At 47.7% G+C, this 16351-nt stretch overlaps 1 protein-coding gene across 3 annotated transcripts in view; it reads right to left on the reverse strand.

The window, feature by feature from the left end:
- The window catches only part of LOC146811702 (uncharacterized), a 1283263-nt gene that overhangs the window by 1224034 nt on the left and 42878 nt on the right, over positions 1–16351 (reverse strand). For all 3 annotated transcript variants that reach the window (XM_085614524.1, XM_085614523.1, XM_085614522.1), the window contains exon 2: positions 8403–8438. In XM_085614524.1, coding sequence (XP_085470650.1) covers positions 8403–8438 — 36 coding nt within the window. The remainder of the gene's footprint in view (positions 1–8402; positions 8439–16351) is intronic.

Consider the following 16351-nt stretch of genomic DNA (forward strand, 5'->3'; position numbering starts at 1 on the left):
ACCATTGGGCTAGCCCAGGGGCTCTCTGAGGGCTCAATGACACCCAGTTCCAGCATTTTGTGTACCTCAGCCTTTATACAGTCCCTGACATGGTCAGGTTGTCTGTAAAGTTTGTTCTTTACAGGGAGACTGTCACCAGTGTCCACCACATGGGTACACCAGTCAGTTTGACTAGGTATCAGTGAGAACATATGTTGAAATGATTGTAGAACCTGTCTACATTCAATCTGCTGATGCTCAGTGAGGTTGCCTCCAAGGGTCACTCCTTCAACTGAACCATCTTCAGGGTTCTGAGACAACAAGTCTGGGAGAGGGTCACTCTCTTCCTCCTGTCCCTCATCTGTAGCCATGAGCAAGCCCATGTCTGCCCTGTCAACATATGCTTTTAACCTGTTAACATGGAGTACCCTGTGGGGACTCCTGGGAGTGCCTAGGTCCACCAAGTAGGTAAACTCTCCCTTCTTTTCCAGGATTGTATGGGGTCCAGACCATTTGTCTTGGAGTGCTGCTGGGGCCACTGGCTCCAACACCCATACCTTCTGTCCTGGCTGATACTCAACCAAGACAGCCTTTTGGTCATGCCAAGCTTTCTGTAAGGCCTGGCTTGCCTCAAGGTTTTTGGATGCCTTCTCCATGTACTCAGCCATCCTGGAGCGGAGACCAAGTACATAGTCCACTATGTCTTGTTTAGGCTTTTTGAGAGGTAACTCCCATCCTTCCTTCACTAAACACAGTGGGCCTCTTACAGGGTGCCCAAACAACAATTCAAAGGGGCTGTAGCCAACTCCTTTTTGTGGGACCTCTCTGTAAGCAAACAGAAGGCAGGGTAGAAGGATGTCCCATCTTCGCCTGAGCTTTTCAGGTAATCCTTTGATCATACCCTTTAGGGTCTTGTTGAATCTCTCAACAAGCCCATTGCATTGTGGGTGATAAGGGGTGGTGAACTTGTAGTTGACACCACATTCCTTCCACATAGCTGTCAAGTATCCTGACATGAAGTTGGTACCTCTGTCAGAAACCACCTCCTTAGGAAACCCCACTCTGGAGAATACTCCCAGCAGGGCCCTGGCCACAACAGGAGCTGTAGTGGTCCTAAGGGGAATTGCCTCTGGATACCTGGTGGCATGATCCACTACCACCAGTATAAATCTGTGCCCAGATGCAGTGGGGGGATCCATGGGACCCACTATATCTATCCCCACTCTTTCAAAGGGAACCCCCACCACAGGTAGTGGTATTAGGGGGGCCTTTGTTGTGCCACCTGATTTGCCACTGGCTTGGCAGGTCACACAGGAGCGACAAAACTCCTTGGTATCTTCATTCATGTGAGGCCAGTGAAAGTGAGGGACAAGCCTGTCCCAAGTCTTGTTCTGGCCTAAGTGTCCTGCTAGAGGAATATCATGGGCCAAGGTAAGATGGAAGCCCCTAAATTGCAGAGGTATAACCAACCTCCTGGTTGCACCAGGTTTTGGGTCTCTAGCCTCTGAATAAAGGAGCCCACCATCCCAATACACTTTATGGGTACCTAGAGCATTCCCAGCAGCCTCAGCAGCAGCCAGTTGTCTGAGGGGTTCAAGAGATGGACAGGATAACTGAGCCTGCCCCAAGTCAGCCCTGGAAGGTCCCCCTGTCCCCAGAAACTCAACCTGATCAGGTTCAAGCTCTTCAGGGACAGTTCCTTCAGGGTTCTCTAGGTCATCTTCCTGGGAAGGCTGATCATCACTTGGAGGCAGGGGGAAGGCACAGCCTTAACCCTCCTGTTCTTCTTCTTGGAAGGTGCTTGGTCCATTGTTCCAGGATCCAAGACCTGAGGTTCAGTAAGGCACTTTTTGGCCTGTGACCTGGTCACAGCAAGGACATGTGGTGATATACCTAACATCTCTGCATGTGTCCTCTACTCCACTTCTGACCATAGAGAACTCTCTAGGTCATTGCCCAACAAACATTCTACTGGGAGGTCTGCACTAACCACAACCCTTTTGAGGCCAGTTACCCCTCCCCATGAGAAGTTAACAATAGCCACACTATGAGAAGTAGTGGCATTGCTGGCATTGGTCACCAGGTAATTCTCACCTGGTATGTACTGTCCAGGATCCACAAAGCCTGGTGTCACCATAGTGACACTGGCACATGTGTCCCTGTAGGCTTGAGCCACTTTTGCATTTATTAAAGGAGTCTGTCTGTACTTGCCCAGGTTACTAGGGCTCACAGTCAGGGACAAATCCATGTCCCCATCACAGATCAAGACTGCCTATGTCAGGGTTCTGTCTAAGTCAGAATCTCCTTCAGTTCCCATAGTGATTCCCACTACACCCTTTGTCTGGGGACCAACACTGCTAACAGTAGTACTGGGAGCAGGTACCTTAGGGGCAACAGTGTTGGGGGCTCCACCCTTCTTACAATCACTAGTCCAGTGAGTTGTATTCTTGCAAGAATTGCACCAGGGTTTCTTTGGACCTTCTTTCTTCTTTCCTTTAGATTGTTGGGACCCACCCTCATTAGTATTAGTTTGGGGCCCTGTTGAAGACTTCTGGTCTTTGGATTTCTGATCACCCTTTTGGTCTGTTTTCTTCTGATCACCCCCTTGGCCCTGGTTCTGGTTCTTTTGCTTAACCCTGGTTCTGACCCATTTGTCTGCCTTCTTTCCCAATTCTTGGGGAGAGGTCAGATCTGAGTCAACCAAGTGTTGATGCAGTTGCTGGTTTTGACAGTTATTTAAAATCTGTTCTCTCATCATCAAATTGTACAATCCTGTATAATCAGACACCTTACTTCCCAGCAACCAACCCTCCAAAGCCTTAGTGGCACATTCAATATATTCAGACCAGTCCTGAGTCTGTGTCTTCTGGGTATCTCTGAACATTAACCTGTACTGTTCAGTGTTTAAGCCTAACCCATCAACCAGGACACTCTTCAGGGCTCTGTAGTTTCTGACATCCTCCTCTCTAACAGTGAGGAGTCTATCTCTGCCTCTACCTTCAAAGGAGAGCCATAAGATTGTGGCCCACTGGTCTTCAGGAACCTGCTGCACTTTGCAGGCTCTCTCAAGAGCAGTCATCCACTTGTGGATATCATCCCCACTTTTGTAGGGGGGCACAACCTTGGACAGGTTCCTATTATCAAAGACCCTATCTTTGTCCCTAGGGACAGTGCTGCCACCAGTGGGTATAGACCCACCCTCTCTAGGTTGCCTAGCCTTGCTCAGTTTCTCTTCCATCAGGGCTACTTCTAGCTCCTGCTTCCTGATCCTCAGCTGGGCTTCCTTCATTCTGGCCTCATGCTCCCTCCTCTGAGGGCTGGTCATCCTTCTTCTGGAGTGACCTTGAGAGCCTCTAGAGGCATGAGAAGCATTAGAGTCACCTGAGTGATTCATCTGTCTCCCAAACCCCTGGTTAAGTCCACTAGGGAGATTCAATGGGGTGAACCCATTGTCAGTCCCAAGTAGTCTTAAGTTAGCTGAGCCAGGTATAGCACCTGGCACTGGACTATCTCTCCCATCAGAACTACTACTACTGTCAGATTCACCCCCTTGGCCATCCCTGTCCCTATGCTGATTCTCATCATCTGTAGTCTGATTCTCAACTAGGGGGCGACTGTTGGAAAGGGGTACTTCAGTAGCATCTTCAGAAGGAGGGCCTCCTGTTCCTATCCCTAAGGGGTCTAACTGGGAGGCTTTCTTGAGAGCTCTCTGATCTTCATCAGCTTGTAAGAGTTCTCTGAGTTCAGCAGAGGTAGGGTTCCTGGGCTGTTTAAGGCCCCTGATATTTGCCAACTGCCTGAGCTCATTTTGATTTAGGGTAGCAAAGATGGTTGGTGCCCTCTGGGGGTCACTCTCGACAGAGATGGGTACATTGGACCCCTCTGCCCCAGCCATTGCTCTTAAGTGTGGGTGGATGTGTTGCAACTACCTACACTTGGGTTTTCCTACTAAACCTATCTAGTAGTTGTAGTCAGGGTGTGCTACTCCCTTTGTTCTACAACAACTAAGTTCAGTAGAACTTAAGTATATAACTATTCTTGTTTTATATGTACCTAAAGGTACCTGTATGATCTTTCAATTGGTAACAAAGAGATTACAGAGGTAAAACACAGCAAGCTCAAATCCAACCGCTGCTCACCAATGTGAGAAGTTGGCCTGCTATATGATGTTCACTAGTTAAAGTGACCACCTTGTACCATGCCAAGCAACCCTTATGGTGTGGTTGTAAGTCAACCTTTTCGGACCAGCTGCCCTAGGGGTAGCGTAGGCTAAGCAGTCTTTCAGGCTAAACTCGTTTAGGCGTGTTAAGCAAGCTGTTTTACCATATGTAACCCACCCTTTATGCCAATGAAAGGACACCACACAGATATATATCCAAAATATATATGTATTTATTACTCAAAGTATCCCCTAGACTCTTTATGAGCACAGGAGCACAAATCGTTAAACAAGAAAGTATCACAATATACGAAAGTTGCACTTTATATGGATAGGCCCTGGTGGCCGCTCAAACCATATACTAAAATAGTGGTATAAGTACCAGGAGGTCCACGGGTCACGTGTGCAGTGAGGAAAGTTACACATGGGCTCCCATAGGTTTTCAATGGGTGCGTAAAAGTTCAAAAGTTACTACTAGAAGGGTCTTCTGGATGGACTACGAACTTAAGACTTAAAACACAGACACTAGAGATGTTTCTCTACAGTTGGGCAACGGAGTGCCAGCTTTACCTCACCCACAGGAAGCGGGTGCATAGGTCTCTAAGTGCGTCGGGTTTCGTCTATCTGTTCAATGGAGCCTGATGACAAAGGTGCTGCAGGCGGTCGGTCCAGAAGAGATGCGGTGGATCCAAGGGTGGATCGGAGTTGTAGAAGACCTGAAAGCAGAGGGGACAGTGTTCACAGTCACTAGCCAGTGACCGGCGTGGCACCAGGTAGGTACCAGGCGATGTCGGGTGCAAACAGGTGAAGAGGTGTAGCTTGTCTCTGCAGCCACGTGGTCCCTGAAGGTAGACGACGTCCAGGAGTCGGTTCACGAGCTGTCCCACGCAGGCTCTCGCTGTCGGCGGTGTCTGCGACTCGAAAGAAGCAAACAAGCCTTGGCAAAGGCAGGAGTCGTAGGATTGGAAGAAAGCTGTTTACTCGGACCAGCAAGGTCAGAGGGGCTGCTCCTTTGGATGGAAGCAGGGGCCAGTCTGGAGCAACCAGACCAGCGTCGTAGCTTTCAAAGTTCATCGCCAAAATGGCCACTAGCCAACGGGGCAGGGACCGGGCAGGCGCGTCGAGATGCAAAGTGCAGAGGGACCCCACGCAGATCGTGGAGATGCTGGAGGGTTCACCTTTGGTGCAGATGCTGCTCGGATGTTGATCTTCTCAGGACCCAAAGCACAACTTGGAGGGAGCCTCTGTTGTCGCGCTTGCAGCTTGTCGAGTGTCTTTTCAAGATGGCTGGCTCCACGTGTCTCGGTGCCTCCACGGGTTCCTTCTTTTCAGGGACTGTGGATCGGGCGGTGAGAGGTCTGGAGGTCCAGGTCTTGTCGGTCTCTGGGCTCGGGCTCCGGCAGGAGGCGGCGGCAAAGCAGACGTCGAGTTGCTGGATGGTACTTGCGTTTGCAAGATGGTCACTCCCTGACCATAGGGGAGATTTCCTTCTGTCCTCTGTGCAGCAGAGCGTCAAAGTTCCCGTCTTCTTCTTTGTAGTAAGTTGATTCCAGGATGTCTGACGTCTTAGGACACAGCTCCTACCTTTAAGCGGATTCTAGGGGCCGGACTACCTGCTAGGTCCCTCCCTAAGGGTGGGACCAGGAAGGGGGGTGGTTACACCCCCAATCCTTTGTCCAGCTTGCCCCAGGTCTGGGGCTGGTGTGCCCCAGGACCGGTTTGAACTGGCATATGCACCGAGGCTCCTTGTGAGCCTCAGGCATGTCTGATTCTATTCAAGCCCTACCTGACGAATACACAAAATCCTGTCTGGGGTGGTGCACGCACCTCCCCTGGCAGGAAACCCTTTGTCCACGTCTCCCAAGCTGGAAACGTCTCCCAAGCTGGAAGGACTCCCAGCAGCAGGAGGGCAGACTTGTGTCTGTGGTGGCAGCATCCATTTTGTGGAGCTGAGGCTATGTCTGATTTTACCCGGGTTTCAGGTTCTGTACATGTCGTGTCCCTCTAGAAGGGTGGAATGCTAACCCCGTCGCCAGAATTGGCAAGGGGTTAGTATTCCAATTCGTATGACACCTTACTCGACATGTTTTGATAAAGCCAAACCAAAGATAGCATTTAACCGCGAGGTTCATAATGCACTTAAGAGTATATGGTATGACGATATCTGGAAACGGTAGAAGGAAGTTGTTCCGACCACTCAGGCAGGCTCAGCTCATGCCAGAGCACCATCTCACATGGAACCAAGCACTCTGCCTTCAGGATTGTTAAGGCCTGCCATAGGAGTGACTTATAGGTTAACATGTGTCCCATTTAAGGTTAGGTATAGGTATACTACACCTAAGTAAGAGGTGGTTACACCAACTTACCCCAGCTGAGTGATCAGCCAGTTGTGTCAAATTTGTTAGGCCAGGCCAGGGGTGGCACAATACATGCTTCAGCCCCTGGTAGGCCTTAGATACACCAAGGCCCTGGGTACCTAGTGTACACTGGTACAGGGGCTGACAGAGTGATCCAATTCCAATTGGTTATGCACCTAGAGTGCATAGTGTCAATTTAGTAGAGAGAACCGCAGGCTGAGCGTCTGATTAACAGGCCCACAGCCTCAATATGTCAAAAACCAGTGAAGCAAAAAGCAAAAATTTGGGGTGACCATAGGATAGCAGACCCTACTCTCCTACACCGGTCCACTGCATTGCAACTCCCTGGCTCCACCGATCTTGCAGACAACCAGGAGAAAGTACATGTGCTCTGGAAGGTCCGATCTGTCTCCCTACCGAGTGTGAAGACACGAGGACCAACCGGAGCTGTGTAGCACCAACCCCGGGTTACCGGACGCCCTGCACCACACAGCAACAGTGCGAGTCCAGTCCGGATTCCTACTGCATCATGACTGAGCAGCCGCCAAAGGACGTCAGCATCACTGAGACCCATTCTGTGAGTGGCCAGCCGTTCTGATTTTGCCCCTGCCAGAGGCTTGTCCCAAACAGAAAGGTGCATTTTTGCGCATCCAGCCCAGCCAACCTAGCCACTCGGCACCCAAGTCTCCCGGCCTGGGAACCTAAGAACTGGCTGTGCCCTCTTGCTCCAATCCCCCATTTTGGAGCTATCTGACTTGTTCCCAAGTCCCCCTGTGCAGCCTGGTTTCAGGTGGCCCCCCAGTTCCGTATCACACACAGCTACCAACCTCACCAGCACCATGCTAAACCCGGACCTTTCCCGAAGGTCTGCTGGCAGTACTTTGGACCTTGGCCCACTACGAACCCACGCCTCGAAGGTGAACCCTTCAAACTGACAGTAAGTACCCTCTATGCATACATGCTTTTTCTTCCCATAGGATTGCATTGTGTATAAAGGCGCATAACTTTGAACAATGTATTTCATTGTGAATATTGCTAAACGAAAACAGTACTTACCTTTGAACAAGGTTCTTGGTTTTACAACATATATAAAAAGAGGTGTTTATTTATTGCCTCTATGAGTACAACAAATGCTTTCCACTACCCTCTGATAAGCCTAACTGCTCGCCGACACTACCACAAAAGAAAGCGTTAGTATTATCTACTTTAGCCTCTGTAAGCCAATTGGGGCTCCACTGGACTCCACACAGTGTAAGTACTTTTAGTGCACTATATGGAAAGCCAGCTTCCTACACCACCTGATAGAGTCATCATTTTTTTTAATGATCCCTGAGCGGGTACTAAGGTAGGGGTAACCCATTGATGAAACCCACACTTGGAATAGTAGAGAAATACCCTCTACCAACATGTCCACTAATTATTTAGTCAAATTTCTTACTGAATCTAGAGACACCAATTGAGGGACGAAATTCTATTCTCTTTGTATTACTCGCTTTCCCACACCCCTCGGTTATCCCCCATTCTTCAACAACCTTTTCATTCAACCTATGTGCTATTATTTATTCAGTTCCCTAGTTGAAGTCTCGGACCTTGGTGGAACCCAAATATGGCGGTTTACATATGCCCTCACTTTTTAGAGCAGTGAGAGCACCTATGATTGGCAAAAAACTAATGTGCCTCAATACAATAGCTAAAAGTCGACGTAACTAGAATAGTAACATACGTGAAAAATATATTTTCAAAGCCCATGTCTTCTTTTGAGTTGATCACTGCAGGGTCACATTGCGTAATACAGTAATCTTCATAAAGAACGAGATATAAATGAAAATAAAACATTTTATATAAAAATTAAATAAATTTTGAGAGCTCTCCTAAAGGTTTGTTGTATAAATGGGGAAAGCTCTTACCTGGGATGGAAGGAGCTTGATAAAACTTTTCTGTTCCTGAAAAAAGACAATACCATAAATTATATATATTTGAAGTTAGAGCTGCAAAGAAGAAAACAAACGGAGTAACAGGGTAAGAGGAGGGCTGTAAAGATAGAACAGAACTGAAGTGCACATGGCAATGATAGTAGTTTTAGCCATTCGCAGAACCGCAAAGTTGTCCCTTGAGGTAAATTGGTAGTTGATTCCAGCAGAGAAATTACAAAAACAACTTTGACAACCCTTACAGCTTGAATTTGAGTGTTATCTAAGGGCATTGTTTGACAGATATAATTGCTCTGCATAGGACATACATTAGTTTTCTTTCAACAGCATGGGGTATTGAGAAGATTGTATGTACTAGGCATGTTACTTTTAAAATATTAAGTACCTCTACAGGCTGGCAATAAAAAGTACACCATCATGTTGACACGTGATCACAGTTTTTGATTTGCTTTGCCAATCATGTAGCTGCCTTTGGAAAGATGTACAATTTGTTCAGGGCGGTTTTGGTGAGCCACCGATGATGCTGTTGCCATAGTCCTATGTGCTATTGATAATGACTTTCAGTGTCAATGCTCTCTATTCTTGGGAGACGAAGGACCAGATATTTCTGAGGAGATGGAGCTGAAGAAGTAGGTTTTATGGTCATAGAGGGAAAATGGTTACCTAATGAAGCTCCTACATTTCAGACTTAGTCTATAACTTGAACAATTGAAAGAGAATGTTGAAGGAAGGTAGATTGTGTAGGAGTGTTTTAGGGCCTGATTCAGAGTTTGTCGCATGCGATATTATTCTGTTACAAGCGAAACACATATCCTATTCTCCATATTACAAGTGCATTATATCCTAAGGCACTTGTAATAAGACAGAAAGGATATCCATCATGTTTTGAAGTAAACCATTGTAAGAAATTGGGTTTCTGTTGCAGTAACCCCCCCACCCCTCCTTTTTTTTCCTGATAACTGATGCACTTTTCCTTGTTGTGCCCTGGGCTCCTGTCAATCAGATGCCCATGGCCTGTGTTCCTTTCCTAAAAACTACCTAACAGCCAAAACCCAATTGGCATCTCTGGTCACCTGTCAGACCATGGTAAATGGTACCCTAGGTGCCCAGGGCCTTGTGACCAGAGAAGGACCCTAATGGCAGCAGCACTTATTGTGCCACCCTTAGAGGCCCTGTACCCTGACACACACACACTGCCTTTGAAGGCTGAATGTCTGGGTGCAGAACAAAACAAAGAGTCGACAAGGCACACCTCCCTGTGTGCCATGCCCACAACACACACTGCCCTGGCATACCTCAGTCACCCTTCTAGCTGAGTGCCCTATGCCAGAGGTGTGGGCACAGGTGCATGAGCCCTGTGCCCCTACAGTACCCAGGTCCATTCCTGGGAACTGTAAGTGCAGTGCTGCCATTAAGAGTATATGGGGCTGGGAGGTCGTCACCACAAACTCCCCAGCACCATGATGGCTACACTGAAGACTGACAAGTTTGGTATCAAACTTCTCAGCACAGTAAACCCACACTGATGCCAGTGTGGGATTTACTGTAAGATGCACGACAAAGGGCATCTTAGAGATGCCCCCTGAACCTAGCCTACAATCCACATCTTGTCTGAGGGGCTGCCTAGGCTGCCACACAGCAGACAGGTTGCTGGACCCCTGGGTAGAGAGCCATCTGCTCTCCTGGGCCTGCAACAATGCACATCCTGGGTGAGGTGCAAAGTCTCCTCCCCCAGGATGGGCAAGGGAAGCTTCAAAGGGGGGGGGGGGGGGGGGGGGGGGGGTCGGTGAAGACTGGCCGGAAACCCCAAGGAAGGACAGGGGGTGTGCCAGCCTCTGCCAACCCCACCCCTCAGGTGGGAGAGGCGAGGTGAAGCACGTCCCCGGGCTCTCGCCGTCTTGAAGATGGGGAGCCCTGCCCAATCAGGACTAGGCCACTGCCCCCCTCCCACAGGAGAGTGCCAGGATAGGGTGTGTACCCACCCCAGGGCAGGGACCCAGTGGTCCCTGCCCTTTACCTTCCTGTAACGCCCCTAAATTTAGTATTTAGGGGTACCCTGAACCTTCCTTCCTCACATCCCGATTCGAAAACAAGCAAGATCAAGAAACCAGAACACCCGCCGCGCAGCTGCTAACAAAAGGACGACATCAACTGACTTGGCCCCAGCCCTACCGGCCCGTTGATCCTTGAACCTGCTCCTGTGGAACTCTGGCGCCTTCAGTGGTCAGCAACCTCAAAAACCCCGGAGAACCTGACCACCTTGAGACTCTACCAAGACTAGGACTCCCATGAGCAGTGGCTCTGCTCAAAGCAAGTTTCTAACCCCTGGCATCAGCCCGGAACCGCGAACCCTGCACACTCTGCACCCGCCAGCCTGGCCTGTGCCGGAGTGAACAAAGACCCCGAGGACATCCCCCCGTCGACTGTGACGCCGAATCCGGCACCCAAGGACTCACCTCGATGCTCCCGACGACGCCTGCAGCCTCAGAACTAGGTACCCCCCCCAACCGCGATCAACACAGGGTAATATTTCCCGACATCAAAAGGCACCCCTGCCCCCGCCGCCCTGCGGCCCCCTGTGCCCAATTCCTGGGTACCTACCTATCCTCCAACTACCCAACTTACCTCTCGAAGTGGTGGTGCCACCTGGAGATTTCCCACTGAAATCCATTTAGCGCCCGAAGGCTCAAAAGCACACTGCACCCAGCTGCCCGAGTGGCCCTGGCAGTGTAACTTCTACGCCTACCTACTTCCCCATTTGCCCTGAGCAAGTGACCAGGAGCCCAGCTCCCACAGCCGCGTGGCTTGCTAGTCAGCAGCCACCAACTAAGGCCCCCCTGCCTCCCATAGGATAACATTGGGCCTAACTCACTCTGCACCGGCTGCCCCTGTGCCGCTGAGGGTGTAACAACTGCACTTACCTGACCCTGGGAGACCCCTGAGTCTGTGCCCAGAACCTTAACTCTGCCAGTCGAGTACTTACCTTAAAGCCGATAACTCACTTTTCTTCCATAGGGTACATTGACTGGTTTTCTCAGAAATTTCTTCTGTGGAGTTTCAAAACTTTAAAATATTCACCTAAAATCAACCGAGTAGCAAAAACGGAAATACTCACCTGCTATTAGGAGAGATACCAGTGCTGGATCTTGGTGCCCAGCACTGACCTTGAAAAGTACTCACAACCGTACTTACCTCTAACTCAATTTTCTCCCATAGGAAATCATTGACTGTTTTTCTGTGAAATTTCTTCTAAGTATCGATTTTTGCAAACTACAAATATTCTTTAAAAATCGTGCCAACTGCAAAAACGTAATTACTTACCTGTTTTAGATAGATGTTCCAGTACTGAGCCTAGGAGCCCAGCACTGGATTACAAAAGTAATGAGAACATACTTTACCTGTAACTTGAATTTTCTTCCCTAGGGAACCATTGACTGTTTTTCTATGAAATTTCTTCTGTCGATTTTGCAAACTTATAAATATTCCTTAAAAATCGCCTGTATAACTTAAACGCAGTTTCTTAACTGCTTACAGGTGGTACACTAGTGCTGGATCTAGGATCCAACACTGACCTAGAAAAAGTACCCATAACCCCACTTACCTGATAAGTGAATTTCCTTCCATAGGATAACATTGATAATTTGATCAGAAAAAGTTTCTAAGTGTCAACTTTTAAAATAGCAAAATATTGCTTAAAAATCACAACAGTAACTAAAACGAATTTACTCACTTGTTTCCAAGAACTGTCCCAGGACTGAATCTAGGATCCAGTCCTGAAGTAAGAAAAGTAATCTTGAAAGTAATCATTTGCATGTAACTTAAAATTCCCATTGAGCTCAATGTATTATTGTGTTTGAAATTGTGTTGCCTATTGCAACAAACTGTAACTATTACCTGCAAAAGTCAATTGCCTATTGTAAAGTATTTAACTAAAGCATCTCATTCTGAGAAAGTTTATTTTGATACCTATTGTGGGTTCTAAAATAAAACAACCATATATTTTTTTATAAAAACCATTAGCCTAGAGTTCAGTTCTTGAGTGTGTGAGACCATGTGCTGACTGAGTGTGTACAACAAATATTTTACACTGTCCTCTGATACTGCCTTACTGCTCTGCCAAGCTACCACTTTAGAGAGTACTGTTATATCTAACTTTAGCCTCTGCCAAACCTCTGGGGGTTGTGGACTCTGTGCACACTGTACCTATTTGGTAACAGTATATACAGAGCCACTTTCTCACAACCATGTGCTAAACTCACCTAGGAACTGTTGAACTGTGTACGGGCGCCGAGGGTGCTAAGAGCAATTTTTTAAAGTTTTACTTTGTGGAAAGTATTTCACTGCACTTTACTACACAGGGACAATCTAGAGCCACCAGGGAATGATTTTCAGAATTGACTTACATTCACAATTCTGTTGGAAAGGCGCCTTGGTCTACCGACCACCGGGACCTTTATCTAACTTCTCAAGTCGACTACTGGAAATAATCTCTCCGCACGCAATTTCCACCAATAACTTTTTATTACTTGGGGACTTTAATGTCCAGGGAGAAAATATTAGCAACAAGGAAACTCACTCCTTACTAGCAGACCTATCTACTTTAAGTTTAAGTATTATAAATACAAATATCACTCATCAGGCCGGGCACATGCTCGACCTTATTTTAACCAACTCCTCGGACATCCGCTACAATGCGACGACCCCTCTTGAGTGGTCTGACCATTATTTGGTGGACTTCTCAATCCTAAGCAAACAGGAGTTAGGAGGACATGAAACCAGACCCACCAGAGTTTTCAGACAGTGGCATAGAGTTACTCCTCAATCCTTTCAGGATCTCTTTACCCCCCCACGTTTCAATGGGTTGGATGACATAGAGGACCAAGTGACAGCTTTGAATGCTAACCTTGAGGCAGCTATCAACCAATTAGCTCCATCTAAATTATCACTCAACCCTCTTAAACGCGTGCAAGCCCCATGGTACACACCTACTCTGAAAACAGAGAAATCCTGTTGTAGAAAGTTGGAACGGACCTGGCGCCTCTCACACAATCAAAATGATAAAGTCTTATTCAAAAATGCTTTAACAATTTATCACAAAAATTTGAGGCTTGCCCGTAAAACGCATATTGCGACTGAGATTGACAATGCTGAAAATTCCACTCGTACGCTCTACCAAATATTAAATACATTTACCAATCCAAAAGCTTGTAATACTGATGCTGCTCCCTCACAACACCTCTTTGACAATATAGCAAATTATTTGTCTCAGAAAATTGAAAAAATATATCAAAAAATTACCTCGACTATTAGGCCTTGCCCCAGTCAGCCCCTAAACTCTATCTCCGTTAAGGAGACACTACACATCCTAGATACCTTCCCTTTATGCACTTTATCGGAAGTTGCTGCTCTCCTAAAAAGTACCAAATCTGGCTCGCCTTTAGACCCTATGCCTGCCAAAATTGCAGCTACTTTGTCAGCTTCGCTCGCCAGTCCTATTTGTGCTATCCTTAATAAGTCACTGGAGGATGGTGTCCTTGCGGCTGAGTGGAAGGCAGCCCAGGTCGTTCCCATTAAGAAAAACGTGAAGCTGTCACCTGAGGACTTTACCAACTACAGACCCATTTCTTTACTCCCCCTCCTCAGCAAACTCCTTGAAAAACATATCAACAAACATCTTTCCATGTTTATTGAATCTTCCCACTGCTTGGATGAATCACAATCCGGTTTCCGCCCAAAACATAGTACGGAGACTACATTAGTAGAGGTTATAGACAACATCAGAATGGCAGCAGATAAGGGTCAGGCAGTGATATTGGTCCTGCTTGACCTGTCTGCTGCCTTCGACACCATATCTCATCAGGTCCTCATCACCCGACTTGAGGAGATGGGTGTAAGAGGTAAAGCGCTAAGTTGGCTGACTGATTTTCTGACCAACAGGACGCAAACTGTCAATCTTGGTCCCTATCGCTCGTCAACCACCGGTATCAGCAAGGGGGTTCCTCAGGGCTCTTGTTTGAGCCCTACATTGTTTAACATCTATGTAGCCCCCTTGGCAGGATACCTTAGACGGCTTGGGTTTGACCCTATATCCTATGCCGATGATACACAACTTTTGATGTCTTTCGACAAAGCAAATCCACTTACTCTGGACTTATTTTCTGAGGGCATGAAAGGAGTTGCGCATTGGATGAGGGAAAACTTTTTACAACTAAATTCTGATAAATCAGAAATCATGCTGTTTGGTGAGGCAAAACTAAGATGGTCCCCTAGCTGGTGGCCAGAGGAATTGGGCTCTGCCCCGTCCCCTAAAGATGTTGTAAAGGACTTGGGTGTGCGCCTGGACAACGAGCACTTTGCCAGGGCCGGTTTTGGTTCCCAGTCCGGCCCTGACCACAACGCGGAGCCAATACTAAAACTGAATGTGTGGGAGCAGTGTGCCAAAAAAGGGTCAAACATCTTTTAAGACGACAATGGTAATAAATAATAAAATGAAGAGAAACATCACTGCGCATTTTAGAGAAAAACACTACATAACGTAAGTGACTGAAGGGTGAGAGCAGAGAACTCGCCTCATAGAAACAGTCTTGCATAAACAAAGAAGGATACCCTCCTATAAAGCAAAACAGAAAATGAATGTTATGGGAAACAAAAAGCAGTCTGCCACCACATGAATGTCATGGAAATCAATAAGAAGACTTGAGCAACATGAAGTAACGGCAAGTGACAACATTTCTACAACAGAGAATGTGCAACCACACACACTGAATTTGATCAGTTGACAATATCGGAGTCAAATAGGCCCTAAACTAATGGATAAAGGGGAGGGGAGAAGGACATGACAAACCTCCACACTGGAAAAGAAACCAGGGTGCCAGGACGTGCATGTATATATCGGCTCACCAATCATTTGCGAGAATGGGTGGAGAAACAACAGGTAAAACAGAAGAAGACATCCTGACCTGGTGAAGGATGTGATGTAGAGAAACACGCATGAAGGCAGAAATCACTGGCAGAAAAGACCAGTGGGTAAGAACCCAACCTAAAGAACAAGTTACTTACCTTCGGTAACGAAGTATCTGTAAGAAACATTGGTTAGTTAGATTCCTCACCTTAGAATATCCCCAGGCGTCAGACTGGATCCGGAAGATTTTTCGTCAGCAATACCCCTTGCGCGTCGCTAGGCGTCGTCTGCGGCTCCGCGTCCGTCGTCGGCGTCGTGCGCCGGAATGACGTCGTCGGAGTACTTAGACGCCGCCCTCGCGCGCTGACGTCAGTTCTTGTACATAGCCTTCCGCGCCAGGAACGCAGAGCCATGCAAGATACCGACACTGGTGCCAAAAAATTCTAGGGCCCTGAAAGGGATAGCCTTAACCCTAGATGTCAGTTCGCAGAACTGGGAGGATGGGTGGGTCGGTGAGGAATCTAACTAACTAATGTTTCTTACAGATACATCGTTACCGAAGGTAAGTAACTTGTTCATCTGAAAGAAACACGTTAGTTAGATTCCTCACCTTAGAATAGATACCCAAGCAATACCATCCCCGGTGGTGGGTCTGCGAACCAAGATCACACCAAAAAGTCCTGGAGGACAGAACGGCCAAAGAAGCCATCCCTCCGGACTTGGCTGTCAAGGCAATAATGCCTGGCAAACGTGTGTAGCGAAGCCCACGTTGCCGCCTGACAGATGTCCTGCAAAGGGACACCCCGTCCCAAAGCAGTAGTAGCCGCTGTGGCCCGAGTAGAATGGGCACGCAGCCCAACAGGAGGGTCCTTTTTTGCCAATGAATAACACATTTTGATGCACAAAACGACCCACCGAGAGATGGTCTGTTTGTGCACAGCTTTTCCCTTCTTAGCACCCACGTATCCAACGAAAAGTTGGTCGTCCACCCGGAACTGCTTTGTGCGGTCCAGATAAAAGGAGA

This window comes from Triturus cristatus, chromosome 7 (assembly GCF_964204655.1).
Source record: "Triturus cristatus chromosome 7, aTriCri1.1, whole genome shotgun sequence".
In the NCBI taxonomy this organism is placed as follows: domain Eukaryota; kingdom Metazoa; phylum Chordata; class Amphibia; order Caudata; family Salamandridae; genus Triturus; species Triturus cristatus.